Genomic DNA, 18,454 nt, shown 5'->3' with positions numbered 1-18,454 from the left:
GCATTTGTATCCCACATTTTCCCACTTTTTTGCGGGTTCAGTGTGGCTTACCATATGATATAAACGATGGAAATACAATTTGTTACAACTTGGTTATGGATTACATTGTGTAGAGTTAAGCGAGACAGTCGAAGTATCGTTAAGGAATATAACAATGAAATACAGACATTGAAACATTGGAAGGGGACAATGGGAGGCTTAAAGGGCAATATTAAGGCATGAAGACATATGGTATACTTATTTCTCTGAGTGGAGGTATGAGTGATGTGAGATTACGGGGATATAAGATTGTAGAATTGGATGTATGATGCATTAGTGAACAGTGAGTATGGACTTTATGTGTTTTGGCTCTTTCCGTATATTTTTTCAAAAAGATGGGTCTTCAATAATTTGCGGAAGGACGCTTGTTCGTGGATCGTTCTTAAGTTGCGCGGCAGTGTATTCCAAAACTGCGTGCTTATGTGAGAGAAGGTTGACGCGTGTAGCGTCTTGTATTTCAGGCCCTTGCAGTTGAGGAAGTGAAGGTCGAGGAAAGTTCGAGATGATCTTTTGGCGTTCCTGGGTGGTAGGTCTATTAGCTCAGACATGTAGGCTGGGGCTTCGCCGTGAATGATTTTGTGGATTAATGTGCATACTTTGAAAGTGACGCGTTCCTTGAGTGGTAGCCAGTGTAGTTTCTCTCTTAATGGCTTTGCACTTTCATATTTTGGTTTTCCGAAGATGAGTCTGGCTGCTGTATTCTGGGCTGTTTGAAGTTTCCTCAGTATTTGCTCTTTGCAACCTGCGTATAGTGAGTTGCAGTAATCCAGATGGCTGATTACGAGGGATTGCACTAGGCTGCGAAAGACGGATCTTGGGAAGAATGGTCTTATCCGTTTCAATTTCCACATGCAGTAGAACATCTTTTTAGTTATGTTGTTTGCGTGAATTTCGAGTGTTAGGTGGCGGTCGATAGTGACTCCAAGGATTTTTAGCGTTTCTGAGATTGGAAGGTTTAGGTTTGGTGTGTTTATAGCGGTAAATTCCTTTGTGTAGTATGTGGCTGAGGGTATAAATGTGAGCATTTGGATTTCCAAACTTCAAGGGGAAGCAGAGAGATTTCGCTCCCAGTCTTCCCTCTTTGTTAAAAGATATATTATGCAGCTCTAATAAAAGAAAGGTTTTACTAATCTCTTGTAGTACAATGTATTTTATTTCTCAAATTGTATTTACTTTCCACACTATTCTTTGGGATTCTGCATGGCATCTTGCTACTCTACATAAAATCTTGCTTCTCTTGGAGATTCTACATACAATCTTTCTCTTTTGTGAGATTCTACGTAGAATCTTACTAGTCTATGAGATTCTGCATGGAATCTTGCTTCTCTTTGAGATTGGCATCCTCTCTTTGGGATTCTGGATGGGTTGGGTTTTCAGGACCTCCAGAATGCATATACATAAGAGAGATTTGAACAAACAGGTCTTTACATCAAAATTCCTCTCTTGAAAACCTGACTAGCTAGGTGTGCCTCCAGGAGTGTTTACTGAGTCTTATTTAAAAAATGGTAAGTTTTAAGTACACAGATCTGTCATTCCTTAGCGTATGCCTCAGATGAATCCAGGAACTGGTGGGTTGTGTCCATCTACCAGCAGGTGGAGATAGAGATTACAAAGCTGAAGGCAGTGATACCAGACGGTCAGCTCCTCTTCACTTCTGTATATCTCTATCTCTAGCAGGTAGTAGATAGTGTCTCTGCAGCTCCTGGATTCGCCTCTTGGGCCTGCTTCTAGGCCTTTTGGCCAATTGAGCTTTGGGGGTGTTTGGGCTATCTGCCAAAATTAGGGGCATACTTCGTGGCCTGGGTCCCTGCCTTACCCCATGGTCCCTTTCTTCCCAGAGTTTGGGCTGTTGTTTGGACTGTATCCTACCACACAACTGCCCCCCCCCCCCCCCCCCCCCGCAACAAAAAAAAAACAACCTCTAGTCCACAACAGACCTTGTGTTTGCTGCTGTTATCAGCTGTTAAAAAAGAGCAATTCAGTATACAGGCTCTGCGGCTGCAACAGGGCAGCAGGTTGCTAAGAGGTGTCTTGGGGACAGAGTCTCAGGAGTCGCTGTGTGTGTGTTTAGCCTGCTGAGCTGGTTTGGTGGCAGGCTTGCCTGGGGAGGTCCGCTGTCGGCGGGAAGCCTGGCTGAACATCTCAGGTAAGTGCATTTTTTTTCTGCCGTTGGGGGACGCGCGATATTGGCAGCTGAGGCCACCATAAGAGGCTCGTGTTGTGAGCAAGCTTTGGAGGCAGCGGGGATGGGTGTTGCTGGGTGCACAGGCAGGCACCAGGGACTTTTTTCTCCTGATCGGGATTCCCGCTCTGAGGCATTGGGTGCGTGAGCCATTTTCTTTTGTTGCCTCCTGAATCGGCTCCCACTTTCTGGCTGTTGGCTGCGTTGGCGGCTTCGCCTCTGCTATCGGAACCACTTCATACTTTGTATCGACCTCTCCTGATTCGGGGGATTTGTTTTGTGCCCAGATTTCGGCGTCCTTTTTCTCCTCATCCACTGGTTGAAGTGGCTTTTGCCCCCTCTGCATTTGTGTGTAGCCTGCCCCTTATGAGGGTTTCTTCGGGTACAGTAGTGGCTTTGCTACCCTCTTCAGTAGATCCTGTGTTCCAGGAGAGGTGGCTGGGTACCGTGTTGGAGGTGGGGTCATTGGGACCCACCCCTCTCTGGTTTCCCCTCGATAGTTTCATGCTTATGGGAGTTTTTATGCCCATCACGGGCAGATGGGTTCTAGACGGCAAAGTTTTCCAGAAGGAATCTGATGCTCCTTCTGCGGTGTGCCTTGTTTTTCGGGATGCAGGTCAACCAATCTGAGAACTTCTCTGGGGCTGGGGGCTTCTGACCTTTCCCCCAAGTTCATTCTGCTGCTCCCTATGCCTATATGTTGTATGGGAACTGACCAGCCTTTGGACATTTCTGGCTTGTTCCTTGTCTTTCTCCACTGATGGACCCTGCCCCAAAGAGGAGATGTTTACTCTCCATCTCAGCAGTAGGGTCCGTTTCTTTCCTGTCTTACTGAATTCGGAGGGAGTCTTTTCAGGGTAGTCCCTATCTGCACAGAGGCAGCAAGAATTGCCTGAGCTGGAAAGCCATGTTTGCCTAAGTGGTGAGTTAAGATTTTCTTACAGTTCCTGCGTTGGTTAAAGGCTGTTCCTGGTGTGGGAAACAGTGAACAGCATCAGAGCAGGTCTCCTTGTGTGTTGGGCCTCTGAAAGGATGTATTTTGTATTTTTATTTATAGACTTTTCTGTCCCCTCAGTTTTTTCTCTTAGGGCAATTGCTTTAAAACACTGAAACTTTCCCTTTTGTGGAACGATTTATATTAGCATTATAGGTGTGGGTAAACCTTGAGTGTGCCTGATCTCCTCTGATCTCAGAAGCTCAGCAGGTTTGGGCCTGGTTTCTACCTGGATGGGAGATTGCCTGGGAATACCAAGTGCTGTAGGTTATCTTTTTTTTTTTTTCTGCACATTTACAAGGGAGTTCCTAGGTTTAGTGCCTTTGGCTCCACATTTATGTGGGAAATGTTACATTGTTATTTTTTTCTGGGGCTATTGCTCTGGTCTCCATGGTATATTGCAGAGCTACTTCAATTTAGCATTCTTCCCAGCACTTCTTTGGGAAACATTTCTGCTCTTTCCTCTTTGGCCCCCTCATCTGTGGTTTCTCTGGTTGGCCGTTCTGGGCCCTCATGTTCAGTTCCTCGCTTTGCCTTTCAGCATGGCTCCGGCTCCAAGCACCATTTCCTAGGTTTGAGAGTGTTGCGGCATTCTCCACAAGGACGGTATCGGAGTGTACCCTGCTCTAGATGAGTACTGAGAGTCAATCTTCCCGGGTCTTCTCACTGTTGGAATCCTTGGGTTGGGTGGTCACCCTTCAAATGAGCCACCTCATCCCATCCCAGACAGCTCTGGTACGTTTTTTTTTTTTTGACCGAGGACTGAAACATCTAGCTTCAGACTCGGGTGTGCAGTCTGCTCAGGGCACCGAGTCCTCGGGCCTGGCAATGCATTCATGTCTTGTGCTCTGTGGTGGCCACTTTGGAGGTAGTGCCATGGGCTGTGCTCATGTGCGACATCTACACCTCTCGCTTCTCAGCAGGTGGTCTCCTGTGTCCCAGGAGTGTCAGCGGTGTCTTCAATTACTTTTTTCAACTTGGCTGCACATGAACTGGTGGCTCCGCAATTCCTCCCTGTGGAAGGGATGCCTTGGCGCCTCCGCACTGAATGGTGGTTGTCACGGATGCAAGTCTTTTAGACTGGAGAGCCTTTGCCTCCTTCTTCTGCCTCTGGGTGGTGGATGGCACAGGGCATGGTGTGGCTGATCTCCGGCTTGGACCTGCTTTTGGTGGTATTCGTCTTCTAGCCTTTCAGGACACGTTGTGCCGTCGGAGAACATGACAGCGGTGGCTGCTTCTTCAACAGGGTGGGACTTGGAGTCAGGCTGGGGCCATCAGGGTGTGGGCAGAGGACCTTATGTTCTGTTTCTCCGCGGCCCACTTCACTTTTCCTATGGTGAGCTCTCTTTTTCTGCCGTCTTCTGGTCTTGGCAGAATGGTTGTTCCGCACCAATGCTTCTCCAATTTGGCCTCAGAGAGCTCCAGAGGTAGATCTGATGGCGTCTCGGCTAGACACCGAGGTGCCTTCTTTCGTCAAAGAGGGCGATTCGGCAGGGCTGGTTGTTGAGCTGCTTCACTAGCCGGAGGATGTTCTTCGATAGTGTTTCCTCCATGGCCTCTCTGCAGCAGAGTTCTTTTTGGATTGCTTGCCACCGAAGTCAAGTCATTCTGGTAGCTCCAGATTGGCCATGGTGCCCTTGGTATGTGGATATGGTGCGGCTCCTGGCGGCGCCTTTGTTTTGAATTCCGCTCGACTCCGTGCTGTTCCTTCAGGGTCCGTTACAGAGTGGCGGATCCCTCTCGCTTCGGTTATTTGAGAGGTCGACTGAGGAACAGAGCTCTTCAGACACAGTGATTACTGGTCTATTGCGAGCTTGTATGTGGTCCACTTTGACTGCATATTCTTGGGTGTAGAGGATTCTTTGAGGCATGGTTGCAGCTCATACTTTGTCTCCATTTCGGTCGTCTGTACCTTAGCGATTGATTTCTTTCTGCAGGACGGGTTGCAGAAGGCTTCGCACTCGGATGTGGTGCATTTCTTGCAGAGTGCTTTGCTGCTCCTCTGTTGCAACCTTGTTCACCCTGAAACCTCGTTCTTGTTCTCCGAGCCTAGCTTAAGGCTCCTTGTCTACCGAGCATTGCTTTGAACTCATCTTGATCTTTTGCAGAAGGCTTTGCTTAGGAGCTTACTCATGAGCGATGTTCTTGGTTGCCAATTCTTCAGCACACAGAATGTCTGAATTTTTAGCGCTGCCATGCCAAGCTGCTCTAGTGCAATTTGCTGAGTCTGGATTGACCTTGCATATGGTTCCTCCCTTTCTTACTGGCTGTGGTTTGGCATTTCTTCTTTATCAGCCTCTATTTCTTCCCTCCTTTCGGAAGGGGGATTTTCATGCTGAGTACACGGCACTTCGTCTTCTGGATGTTCAGAAGTCTAACCAGCATTTGCAGATGTCACATGTTTTTCAGCGTTCAGATCTTCTCTTTGTCCTTCTAACTGGTTCTTGCCATGGGACAGTGGCCTCTGATCCGACTTTTTCTCGTTAGATTGCAGATAATTTGTTTACATGGATTTTTTTGATAGGTCGCATCCTGCCGATAGTGTTGCAGGCGCGTTCCACGAGGTTGTTGTCTACCTCTTGGGTGGAACAGGTTTGCTTTCATTATTGGGATGCTGCCTTTGCAGCAGTGGTTCTGTCTCGGGGAGTGACGACTTCCCACCCTAATTAAGGATTGCTTTGGTACATCCCACCAGTTCCTGGATTCATCTGCTGCATACGCTAAGGAAGGTAAAATTATGCCTTACCTGCTGATAATTTTCTTTCCTTTAGTAGTAGCAGTTAATCCAGGATCCCGCCCTCTGTCAGGCGTGATTGTTTTGCCTGTTCTTGTCCTGGTCTTTAGGTAACAAAAACAAAAAGAGAACAGGCATAATTTTACCGTCTATATAGCACAGTGAAAATAAAATATGTTCATTTTCTGGACACACATTAGACAAAGTCAGTTTCCAAAAGTACACATTCAAAAAAAGTGCAGCATCCCTTAGGGCGACATCAGGTTTAAATGCTGATGTGAGAATTTTCCACAGTAGATGTGTATTGCCATTATGTAGTACAAAATACTCATGTACTGTTAAGGATCACCCAAACCACACCCAGAACATATCCCTGGGTTGCCATTTCCATGGAGAAGTAGCCACCTTTCCTGAAATGACTGCTTATCCTTGTTTGCTGATTTACACATGCAGTTGGGTATTTTACACTGCACAGGGCACCTACATTCTTAAATCATTCCCAAAATGTCAGACGAATAAAGTTAGCTGAAATCTAATGCTTTCTGAGCACCCCCATGTTTCCCTGAGTGTGCTTCTGGTTTGTGTTTCAGATGCGGGTGACATTTGAGGACATCGCTGTCTCTTTCTCCCAGGAGGAGTGGGAGTATTTAGATGAAGGGCAGAAGGAGCTTTACAGGGAGGTGATGAAGGAGAATTATGAGACCCTGATCTCTCTAGGTAAGAATTGCTTTGTCTGCATTTTCTGAAAAGGAACAACTTCTGATTTAAAAGAAATTTGGCACATTTTCTGTACCTTCTGCACTTTTGAACCTTTGAAGTCTGATCAGAATCTGTCTCGGTTCTGCTGACTGTCTTAGGATGCCTCGGTCCCAATTCTCACACTATTATCTTAAGACCTTCCTATGTGTTCTACAAGCTTCCTCCTCTTCCAGTCGGAGAGAGATTTTCCTCTAGTTCTTGTATCAAGACTGAACATAAGGTGAGGAGCATCACAAATACTCAGTTCTTGGATGTAACAGAGTGTGTTAAAGTAGCTGCTGAGACAAATCAAAAGTGTGTTGCTGTGTTCATTGATCATTTCTTCAGCTTTTTTTTTTTTATTTAGCAATCAATTTTTACATCCATACATATAGACATAGAAATATCAGAATTAGACTGAAAGGCAATTTGTCCCCAATAATAGGACCAAGATACTAAGAAATATTACAATCAATAAGCAAAAAAGAATATAACGGAAGGGGCAACTCTAATTAGGGAAGCGAAACGACAGGTGAACTAACAGTTTCCTTAGATGAGATAAATTGTAATAGTTTCAGGGGGGGAAAAATATATAGTTATTCGCTTCATAGGTTATGAAGCATTTGCAAGGAAATTTTAGCAGGAAAGTAGCACCCATATTAAGTGCTCTAGTTTTATACATAGAGGCATATTTTCAAAGCACTTTGGTTTCTATGGAACTTTGGGAGGCTAAGTGCTTTGAAAATGAGCCTGATAGTAACATAGTAGATGACGGCAGAAAAAGACCTGCACGGTCCATCCAGTCTGCCCAACAAGATAAACTCATATGTGCTACTTTTTGTGCATACCTTACCTTGATTTGTACCTGTCCCTTTCTGCCCAGCACTATCCCCGCCTCCCAACCACCAGCCCTGCCTCCCACCACCGGCTCTGGCACAGACCGTATAAGTCTGCCCAGCACTATCCCCGCCTTCCAACCCCAGTCCCGCCTGCCACCACCAGTTCTGGCACAGACCGTATAAGTCTGCCCAGCACTATCCCCGCCTCCCAACCACCAGTCCCGCCTCCCACCACCGGCTCTGGCACAGACCAAATAAGTCTGTCCAGCACCATCCCCGCCTCCCGTCACCCACTCTACTACTACTACTACTACTATTTAACATTTCTAGAGCGCTACAAAGTGTACGCAGCGCTGTACAAACACAGAAGAAAGACAGTCCCTGCTCAAAGAGCTTACAATCTAATAGACAAAAAGTAAAGCATTTAAATTTAAAATATTTAAGCAGTCAAGCACAAGAGAACAGTCACAGAAGGACTGAAGATGTTGAAGGGTGGTCAGTGTGATTAGGTGTAACTCTGGTTGGAGTAGTGGGAGAAGGTGATAGAAGAATAGAAATGGGTGAGGTAAAGTAATGAGTGGGTTGATAGGGAGGTTATATAAGACATGTCACTCTAGGGGTGGGTGGGTAGAGGGGTAGGGTGGGCGGGATTAAGTCTAAAGCAGGAGAAGGTATTCTCTGCAGCCTATCTGTGAGATGGAAAATGCTCTCTGAAGCTGCTGCTATAAGTTGTTAGTTTTCTCTCCCTGAAAGAGATCCAAGCTAACACCCACGAAGTTCAAACTGTCAGTGGGGAGGGTGAGGGGAGGAAATGGCAGTGCTTGATGAAAAAGAGAGCTCAGTTTGATAGGAGATATACTATAGGATGTCATTCTGAGGCCAGGCTAAGTCTAAAGCAGGAGAAGGTATTCTCTGCAGCCTATCTGTGAGATGGAAAATGCTCTCTCTGCCACCCAATCTCGGCTAAGTTCCTTAGGATCCATTCCTTCTCAACAGGATTCCTTTATGTTTATCCCACGCGTGTTTGAATTCCGTTACCGTTTTCATCTCCACCACCTCCCGTGGGAGGGCATTCCAAGCATCCACCACTCTCTCCGTGAAAAAATACTTCCTGACATTTTTCTTGAGTCTGCCCCCCCTTCAATCTCATTTCATGTCCTCTCGTTCTACAGCCTTCGCATCTCCAGAAAAGGTTCGTTTGCGGATTAATACCTTTCAAATATTTGAATGTCTGTATCATATCACCCCTGTTTCTCCTTTCCTCCAGGGTATACATGTTCAGGTCAGCAAGTCTCTCCTCATACGTCTTGTAACGCAAATCCCATACCATTCTCGTAGCTTTTCTTTGCACCGCTTCAATTCTTTTTACATCCTTAGCAAGATACGGCCTCCAAAACTGAACACAATACTCCAGGTGGGGCCTCACCAACGACTTATACAGGGGCATCAACACCCCCTTTCTTCTGCTGGTCACACCTCTCTCTATATAGCCTAACAACCTTCTAGCTACGGCCACCGCCTTGTTACACTGTTTCGTCGCCTGCAAATCCTCAGATACTATCACCCCAAGATCCCTCTCCCCTTCCGTACCTATCAGACTCTCACCGCCTAACACGTACGTCTCCCGTGGATTTCTATTCCTTAAGTGCATCACTTTGCATTTCTTCCAATTGAATTTTAATTGCTAAACCTTAGACCATTATTCTAGCTTCCTCAGATCCTTTTTCATGTTTTCCACTCCCTTCCACTCCTTTCCTTCTTTTTTGAGTGCTTCTTGCCAAGTCTGGAAAAATTTGAATTTTTTGCCCCAAGAATAAATCATTTAAATGGCGAAAATAAAGTCTTAAAATGTTATTTCTGTCCAATTCCAGGGCAAAAGACACAATCAACGTAGTTCTCTCTGTGACTCGGTTAGATTTAAATCTGGAGAAACCTGTGGTTGCATTTTTTGATCTTTCACAGTCCCTGAAATATATTGAGTCCTCGTTATGGGGGGATAACCCTCCATAGGAATCCCCAATATCTCGTTGAAATACTTTTTTAACATGTCCATAGCTGAAATTAAGGGAGATTTAGGAAATTTCAAAAACTTAAGGTTATTCCTCCTTCCATTGTTCTCCAAATATTCTATTTTTCTTTCTTGAATTTCTTTATCCTTTATCATAGTCTCTGTTAAATTCTTCAATAGTCTCTGTTAAATTCTTCAATTGTTTAACATCATCTTCAACACCACCTAGTTTTTGTTTATATTCCGGAAATTCAGTAGACAGATTTTGAGAAAACTGTTTTAATTCCTTAATTTCACCAGTCATTGCAACATTCATCTGTAGTAACGTTTTGTTCACCTGCTGGATAGCATCCCATAATGTTTCCATTGTCACCCGCATTGGTCTTACCAAATCTCCACTCTCACCAGGAGGTATTCCTCGGGCAGTAGGGGCAGCGACCCGCGTATGACCCTGCATAGTTGTTCCGCTCACCGAGGAAGGCACGTTGGAAGGTCCTCCGTCCACAGCAGCCACCCTCTCGAGCTGCTGTGGGTCCTCCAGCGGCAGTATGCCTCTGGGTTGTGGAGGAGGGGTGAAGTCGGCAGGACTTAACGTTGCTCCCTCAGCGCTGCGCTCAGCCCCCTGCGGAGTCGAGCCCGTTGAAGTAGGCATCCTTGCATCCAGAGTCCCGACTCCGAAGCGCTCGAGGGTTGTCTGCCGCGAGATGGGGGGTCGAGGCCACGGAGGTAGGGTCCTGAGTTTTCCCCTTTCGCTTCCCCATCTAAAAAAACGGAGAGAGAACTTGTTGGCAGTACAGCTCTTCAGAAACTCAGGAATTTCTTCAGCTTTTGACACTGTGAAGCTGCAGAATTGTCTCCAAGATCAACACATGATAAGAGTAATACAAGAAATCATCAATAACAGTTATTTCCAAGTGTTTCTTAGAGAGGAGGGTATCAGATTATGACAAGGGTCAGTCTTTGTTCCTTGCTCTTTTCAACATTTATATAGCGGGTCTTCCACAATATTGGGTACGGAACATCTGTGTTAGGAGTTACGGACCAAGAAAGGGATCTGGGTGTTGTCGTCAATAATACGCTGAAACCTTCTGCTCAGTGTGCTGCTGCGGCTTGGAAAGCGAATAGAATGTTGGGTATTATTAGGAAAGGTTTGGAAAACAGGTGTGAGGATGTTATAATGCCGTTATATCGCTCCATGGTGCGACCGCACCTTGAGTATTGTGTTCAATTCTGGTCGCCGCATCTCAAGAAAGATATAGTGGAATTGGAAAAGGTGCAGCGAAGGGCGACTAAAATAATAACGGGGATGGGACGACTTCCCTATGAAGAAAGACTAAGGAGGCTAGGGCTTTTCAGCTTGGAGAAGAGACGGCTGAGGGGAGACATGATAGAGGTATATAAAATAATGAGTGGAGTGGAACAGGTGGATGTGAAGCGTCTGTTCACACTTTCCAAAAATACTAGGACTAGGGGGCATGCGATGAAACTACAGTGTAGTAAATTTAAAACAAATCCAACGCATAATTAAACTCTGGAATTCGTTGCCGGAGAACGTGGTGAAGGCAGTTAGCTTGGCAGAGTTTAAAAAGGGGTTGGACGGTTTCCTAAAGGACAAGTCCATAAACCGTTGCTAGATGGACTTGGGAAAAATCCACAATTCCGGGAATAACATGTATAGAATGTTTGTACGTTTGGGAAGCTTGCCAGGTGCCCTTGGCCTGGATTGACCGCTGTCGTGGACAGGATGCTGGGTTCGATGGACCCTTGGTCTTTTCCCAGTGTGGCATTACTTATGTACTTATGCCAATGAGTTGGTATCCTCCGCACTAGCAGCTCTTTGGAGGTCACCCAGTTGTCATTATGGAAATACTAGTGTAACTTTATATCATCGTGCCTCAAAGTATAGGCAGCTACAGTTAGACCAGCCATGGACCTGACAGGTGTCTAAATATGAGTGCAAGTTAAACACATAGCTGGGAGCCCTGCCCATGCTCTTTCCATGTGTAATGCCCCCTTGCAATTACACGCAATATACACATTTATAGAAGCGTGCTTAGGGTGCCTACATGAGTAAGTGCAAATTACCTTTCTATTTATGTGTGCCAGGGACACGTAACCGTAGGCGCATTGTTACAGAATTGATATCAGTGTTTTACCCGCTTCTTAAGTGTCAGAGATTTTTATAATAAAAGAACTTGTGACCTGTTCCATTACCAGAGTACTTGAAGCGAGAGATAACAACCCCCAGATCCCTCTGCTTTATGATGGGTGGCAGTAATAGATCCATCATGTGCTTTTCCCTTGAGATCTACTGCTGTGAATATAAGGAAAATACAGCTAATATTATTTTTTATTCCTGGAAGCAGGCTATGAAAGGATCAGTCCTGATACATTATCAAGGATTAAACAAGAGGAAGAGCCATATGTCTGGGATCCCCATGAGTCAAGAGAGAGAGAAGTTACTCACTCAGACACAGGTGAGTAATAATACTATACAGAGTAAAAGCAGGTATTACAGAGCAGAAGTGAGAATTAAACATTGTAAAGAATACAGAACAGTAACAGATTACCAAATCAGTGGCCTCCTCTGAGTGTCCGTGCTTTGATCTTGTAACTTTGGGAGGCATAATTCATGATTTATTTTAAATATTTATATTCCACTTAAGTAGATAGAATTCATTGAAGCAGATTCCCAATAAACTTTAATAATATTAGATAAACTTTACAGTAATACACATAAATCAGAATAAATACATCTTCAGTATTACCACACACACAATACCTGATCATAAAACCTAGAAAATCTGACATTTTTTCACCTCTGCATGTTCATAGAAAAACGTCACAAGTTGCCACCTAAAGGCTTCAGCCTTTAAGCTTCAGTGAAATGTTTCCAAAGCTCAAAGTCAACAGAGGAGAAGGCAGTGGCCTGAGCTGTAACTATTTGAGCCAGCTAACCAGAAAACATGCGATGGGTCACTTTACCCTAAAAATGTAAAGCCAGTGTTCTGAAGAGAGAATAAAATCTTGTTATATGAATAGGAAGCATTTGAAACAAACATAACCGTCTTGGAAAAATATTCATTTTGATAGGTTCATTTCTACCGAACCAAAGAAAATAGATTGCTTCAGTCTCGTTTCACTTTCATGATGACTTTACTGTAGTTTGTCTCACAGTGAAGTTGTACAAATATATATTTACTTCCCTATTTAAAAGAATTGTTCCTTGAATCATTTTCAGTAAGTCAATCTGTTACCTGCTGTAGTTTGAGTACAATGGCAGAGTTATCATCAAATTTGTCCCTGCTGTAACATGGTCAGAGACTTTGCTGTTCATTTATTAATAATGAATAAAAGCTCTTTAATTGATAGTTTGTGAGGCCACAATACAGAAATCAATTACAGTAATCCATTCTAGAGGTGACATAAGCATGAAGTAATTGTAGATTTACAAAGGAAGTTTGAATGATGGAAGAAATCTGTTGGTGAATCCAGCCGTACTCCCGCTCATTGTTTTTACTAGAATAACACCAGGTACTACAGAAAGAGTTCTCTGACGTCTGGAGAACCAGAAATAGTGTTCTCCCCCCTCCTCCCCCCCCCCCCCCCCCCCCCCGCCAAATCACCTTTCATTCCTTGTCTTACACCGTTCCTAAGGTTCATTCAGGCACTTTCCCAAATGTTTCTCAACAGCCGCTTGATCTTCCTGAAATGAATGTAGACAGGGCCATTGAGGTGTGTTTTTTCTCTCTTGAGACATCTGCCAATGACCTACTCAGTGTTTTGAAATGTCCTATGTGGCTATGTGGCACTTCGTGTGTTCATGTGAGGGGCAGTTCTCCGTATAATTTGGCTTCTCCAGTTAGGGGTGCCAAGTCTACACGATGTCCAGAAAAAAGGGACCCCACCCCGTACATAGTTTCAAAATATTTTGCAATTGTTTAAATGCTTAGTATGACCTTTGAAAATTAGTTAATTCATAATTTGTGTTCAAAGTGCCGTCCTTCAACCTTGACACATTCCTAATGTCTTGAACGCCACTGAGCTGTTGGCTCAATGAATTCTGGGGTTTCATTCATTAAAAGCTCAACTGTTTTGCATTGTTGATGTGCCAGAGCTCCATCCTGTTGAAAAATAAAGTACTCGGAAATGTCTCGAAGTTCAGGCAGAATGGTGCCTGGTGAACTTTTGCACATTCTTGCCAATTTTGGATCCTCTGATGCTCTTGCCACCATGTTATAGAATTGCCCTGCCTATGAGCCCAGAAAATTCTGTTTCTTGATCAGTAATTGTTTTCCCTTTAAGTAATACATGACTAATATCTTCTTTTCATATCCAGCAGTTAATGAGGCTCTACAGAAGCTCAAGCAAGAGCAAAATCACGAAGAAACTCCTGTCGAAATGGAACAAATACCAGGACAGTCAAAAAATGTCTGTGAGAATATTTCCCAAGGGATGGAGAGGAGACACCCAAGGAATCATCAGCAGGAGTTGGAGAAGAAGCAGAGAGACCCTGCCGGAGAAACACCTTGTGGAATTACTGAGAGTGAGAGAAGTGACGGGGAACTCATAAACATTCCTGAGCACCAGAGACACTTGAGAACAAAGAGTCCCTTCCACGGTAGTAACAGTGATCCAGAGCCTTCTAAACTCCCCCAAGAAGAGAGGACAGAGAACGAATCCTTTCTGTGTGACATCTGTGGAACAATCTTCAATATGAACGATCATTTCTTACTGGATAATAGAATCAACAGTAGGGCGAAATCCTTCTCATGCTCGCACTGTGAAAAGAGTTTCAGACAGAAGATAAACTTGAAATTAGACCAAAGTTTTAGTTTATCCTCAGTTCTGAAAAGGAATGAAGTAATCCACAGTGGACAGAAACCTTTTCTATGTAGTGAGAGTGGTAAAAGTTTCAATGAGCTGTCACAGCTGAAGATCCACAGCAAAAAGAAACGCACTGAGTATAATAAAAGTTTAATTCGTTCATCACGCTTAAAAATTCATCAAATGAGCCACAGTGGAAAGAAACCTTTTACATGCACTGAGTGTAATAAAAGTTTCTCTCGTTCATCATACTTAAAAATTCATCAAATGATCCACAGTGGAAAGAAACCTTTTACATGCACTGAGTGTAATAAAAATTTCTCTTGTTCATCATACTTAAAAATTCATCAAATGATCCACAGTGGAAAGAAACCTTTTACGTGCACTGAGTGCAATAAAAGTTTCTCTTCTTTATCAAACTTGAAACAACATCAAATGATCCACAGTGGAAAGAAACCTTTTACATGCGCTGAGTGTAATAAAAGTTTCTCTCGTTCATCATACTTAAAAATTCATCAAATGATCCACAGTGGAAAGAAACCTTTTACATGCACTGAGTGCAATAAAAGTTTCATTTATTCATCATACTTTAAAACACATCAAATGATCCACAGTGGAAAGAAACCTTTTACATGCTCTGAATGTAATAAATGTTTCACGCGTTCATCTGACCTGAAAGTTCATCAAATGATCCACAGTGGAAAGAAATCTTTGACATGCACTGAGTGTAATAAAAGTTTCTCTCGTTCATCTCACCTGAAAACTCATCAGATGATCCACAGTGGAAAGAAACCTTCCACATGCACTGAGTGTAATAAAAGTTTCTCTCGTTCATCTTACCTGAAAACTCATCAAATGATCCACAGTGGAAAGAAATCTTTTACATGCACTGAGTGTAATAAAAGTTTCTCTCGTTCATCTGACCTGAAAGTTCATCAAATGATCCACAGTGGAAAGAAACCTTTTACATGCACTGAATGTAATAAAAGTTTCTCTCGTTCATCTCATCTGATAACTCATCAAATGATCCACAGTGGAAAGAAATCTTTTACATGCACTGAGTGTAATAAAAGTTTCTCTCGTTCATCTGACCTGAAAGTTCATCAAATGATCCACAGTGGAAAGAAACCTTTTACATGCACTGAATGTAATAAAAGTTTCTCTCGTTCATCTCATCTGATAACTCATCAAATGATCCACAGTGGAAAGAAATCTTTTACATGCACTGAGTGTAATAAAAGTTTCTGTCGTTCATCTTACCTGAAAACTCATCAAATGATCCACAGTGGAAAGAAACCTTTTACATGCACTGAGTGCAATAAAAGTTTCACTTATTCATCATACTTTAAAACTCATCAAATGATCCACAGTGGAAAGAAACCTTTTACATGCTCTGAGTGTAATAAAAGTTTCACGTGTTCATCAAACTTGAAACAACATCAAATGATCCACAGTGGAAAGAATTCTTTTACGTGCACTGAGTGTAATAAAAGTTTCTCTTCTTCATCACACCTGAAAACTCATCAAATGATCCACAGTGGAAAGAAACCTTTTACATGCTCTGAGTGTAATAAAAGTTTCACGTGTTCATCAAACTTGAAACAACATCAAATGATCCACAGTGGAAAGAAACCTTTTACATGCACTGAGTGTAATAAAAGTTTCACTTCTTCATCACACCTGAAAACTCATCAAATGATCCACAGTGGAAAGAAACCCTTTACATGCACTGAATGTACTAAAAGTTTCTCTCGTTCATCTTACCTGAAAATTCATCGAATGATCCACAGTGGAAAGAAGCCTTTTACATGCACCGAGTGTAATAAAAGTTTCTCTTCTTTATCAAACTTGAAACAACATCAAATGATCCACAGTGGAAAGAAACCTTTTACATGCACCGAGTGTAATAAAAGTTTCAAATCTTCAAAATACTTGAAAAAACATCAAATGATCCACAGTGGAAAGAAACCTTTTACTTGCTCTGAGTGTAATAAAAGTTTCAGTTATTCATCTGACCTGATAAGTCATCAAATGATCCACAGTGGAAAGAAACCTTTTACATGCACTGAATGTACTAAAAGTTTCTCTCGTTCATCATACTTTAAAACTCATCAAATGATCCACAGTGGAAAGAAACCTTTTACATGCACTGATTGTAATAAAAGTTTCACGTGTTCATCAAACTTGAAACAACATCAAATGATCCACAGTGGAAAGAAACCCTTTACATGCACTGATTGTAATAAAAGTTTCTCTTCATCATCAAACTTGAAACAACATCTAATGATCCACAGTGGAAAGAAACCTTTTACATGCTCTGAGTGTAATAAAAGTTTCACGTGCTCATCTGACCTGATAACTCATCAAATGATCCACATTGGAAAGAAATCTTTTCTATGTATAGAGTCTGGTAAATGTTTCAGTGAGCCGTCAAAGCTTGGAGGCATCAAATGATCCACAGGGCAAAGAAACCTTTTATGAATGTTCAGTGCGGTAAAAGTTTCATTCAGCTAGGACATCTAACAAAACATCAGCTGATCCACAGTGGAAAGAAACCTTTTACATGCACTGTGTAATAAAAGTTTTATTCGTGCATCATATCTGAAAACTCATCTAATGATCAGTAATGGAAAGAAATCTTTTACATGTTCTGAGTTTAATAAGAGTTTTACTCGTTCATCAAACTTGAAAAAACATCAAATGATCCACAGTGGAAAGAAACCTCTTACATGCATTGAGTGTAATAAAAGTTTCACTTTGTTATCAAGTCTTAAAATGCATCAAAACGTGCACAGTGGGAAATTCGCCAAACACTCCACAATGTCATGAAACCTTTTCCATGTATAGAGTGTGGTAAATGTTTGAGTGAGCCATCACAGCTGAAGAGGCATCAGTTTAAAGAAATCTTTTACATGCCCGGAGTGTAATAAATATTTCAGTCGCTCAACATATCTGAAAATCCAACAAATAAACCACAGCAGAAAGACGCCTTTTACATCATTGCTGAAAATGTATCAAATAATGCAGATTGGAAATAAACCTTTTATATGCACTGAGGTTTCCCTTTGTAGGGATTATCTTAAATGTGTTTTCTGCAAACGTTGTAAAGTCTCCACTGACTTTTCAATCACCACCTCCTCTGTGGCTCCTGCAATCATAATGTCATTGTCATAGTGGAGGACGCGGGTCTTCTCACTGTCCAGTCCCCTTAGGATTGTTTCCACTACCCGATGACATCCAGTTGAACTGTGTTTCAGAGGTTGAAGGAGATGTGTAAAAACAGACTGTCTGGAATTATGAGAGAACTAGCTGTTAAGCTCGTAAAAATGGGCGAGTATTGCAGCCCTCCTCTCTCCCCTGGCCTCACCCCGTCCACCGATCCTCCCCCCCCCCCCCATATCCAGCAACCCTCCTCTTCCCCTTGGTCTCCCCCCTCCCCCCATGTCCAGCAACCCTCCTCTCTGTCCTGCTCTCACCCCATGTCCAGCAACCCTCCTCGCCGCCGCTCCCTCCGTGCTGGGCCCCCTGCACTGACCTGACAGTGCCTCTCACCTCCGTGTGAAAGCGCTACAGGCAGCAGCAGATCGCTCTGCTGCTGCCTGCAGTGCTTCCACACGGAGGTGAGAGGCGCTGTCAGGTCAGTGCAGGGGGCCCGATACGGAGGGGGGTGGGAGTGGCGGCGGGGATGGGGGGGAGGGTGGAGGTTGGTTCGTGCGATGTTCATTTCCAGGCGGCAGTGGCGGCGTCCGACAGTCCAACTCTGTTTCCCTCTCTGTTCCGCCCTCTTACATCATGACGTCTTGACGCGAGGGCGGGACAGAGAGGGAAGTCTGTACTGCGCATTTGCAGGTGAGTCAATCACTTGCCATTTATATGTTTGATGCTGTAGTCTCTTCGGTTTGCTCAGAAATTTTAATTGCAAAAAATACAAAAAAAGTGAAATATATCTATGAAAGTAAACACAGAATGTTCCGGTCTCAATTGTGACAATATATCGAGTGTTATCATTACAGTGGAGCGCCCCATTTATCTTTCTAAAATTTATGGGTAGCCTAAAATTTATACCACAGTAATATAGGGAAAACCCCACTCA

General features: G+C 43.3%; 1 protein-coding gene across 1 annotated transcript in view; it reads left to right on the top strand.

Annotated features, from left to right (window-relative positions):
• LOC115481199 overlaps nt 1-17,660 on the top strand; it is a 202,175-nt gene extending 184,515 nt beyond the window's left edge. Inside the window, 3 exon segments of the mRNA XM_030220625.1 lie at nt 2,761-2,837; nt 11,901-12,011; nt 13,874-17,660. Coding sequence (XP_030076485.1) covers nt 2,761-2,837; nt 11,901-12,011; nt 13,874-16,815 — 3,130 coding nt within the window. The 3' untranslated portion in view covers nt 16,816-17,660.
• Nucleotides 17,661-18,454: the final 794 nt, after the last annotated feature.

The sequence above is a fragment of the Microcaecilia unicolor genome, chromosome 1, assembly GCF_901765095.1.
Source record: "Microcaecilia unicolor chromosome 1, aMicUni1.1, whole genome shotgun sequence".
Classification (NCBI taxonomy): domain Eukaryota; kingdom Metazoa; phylum Chordata; class Amphibia; order Gymnophiona; family Siphonopidae; genus Microcaecilia; species Microcaecilia unicolor.
Note: the sequence above shows the minus strand (reverse complement) of the source record. Positions and strands in the feature narration are given on the sequence as shown.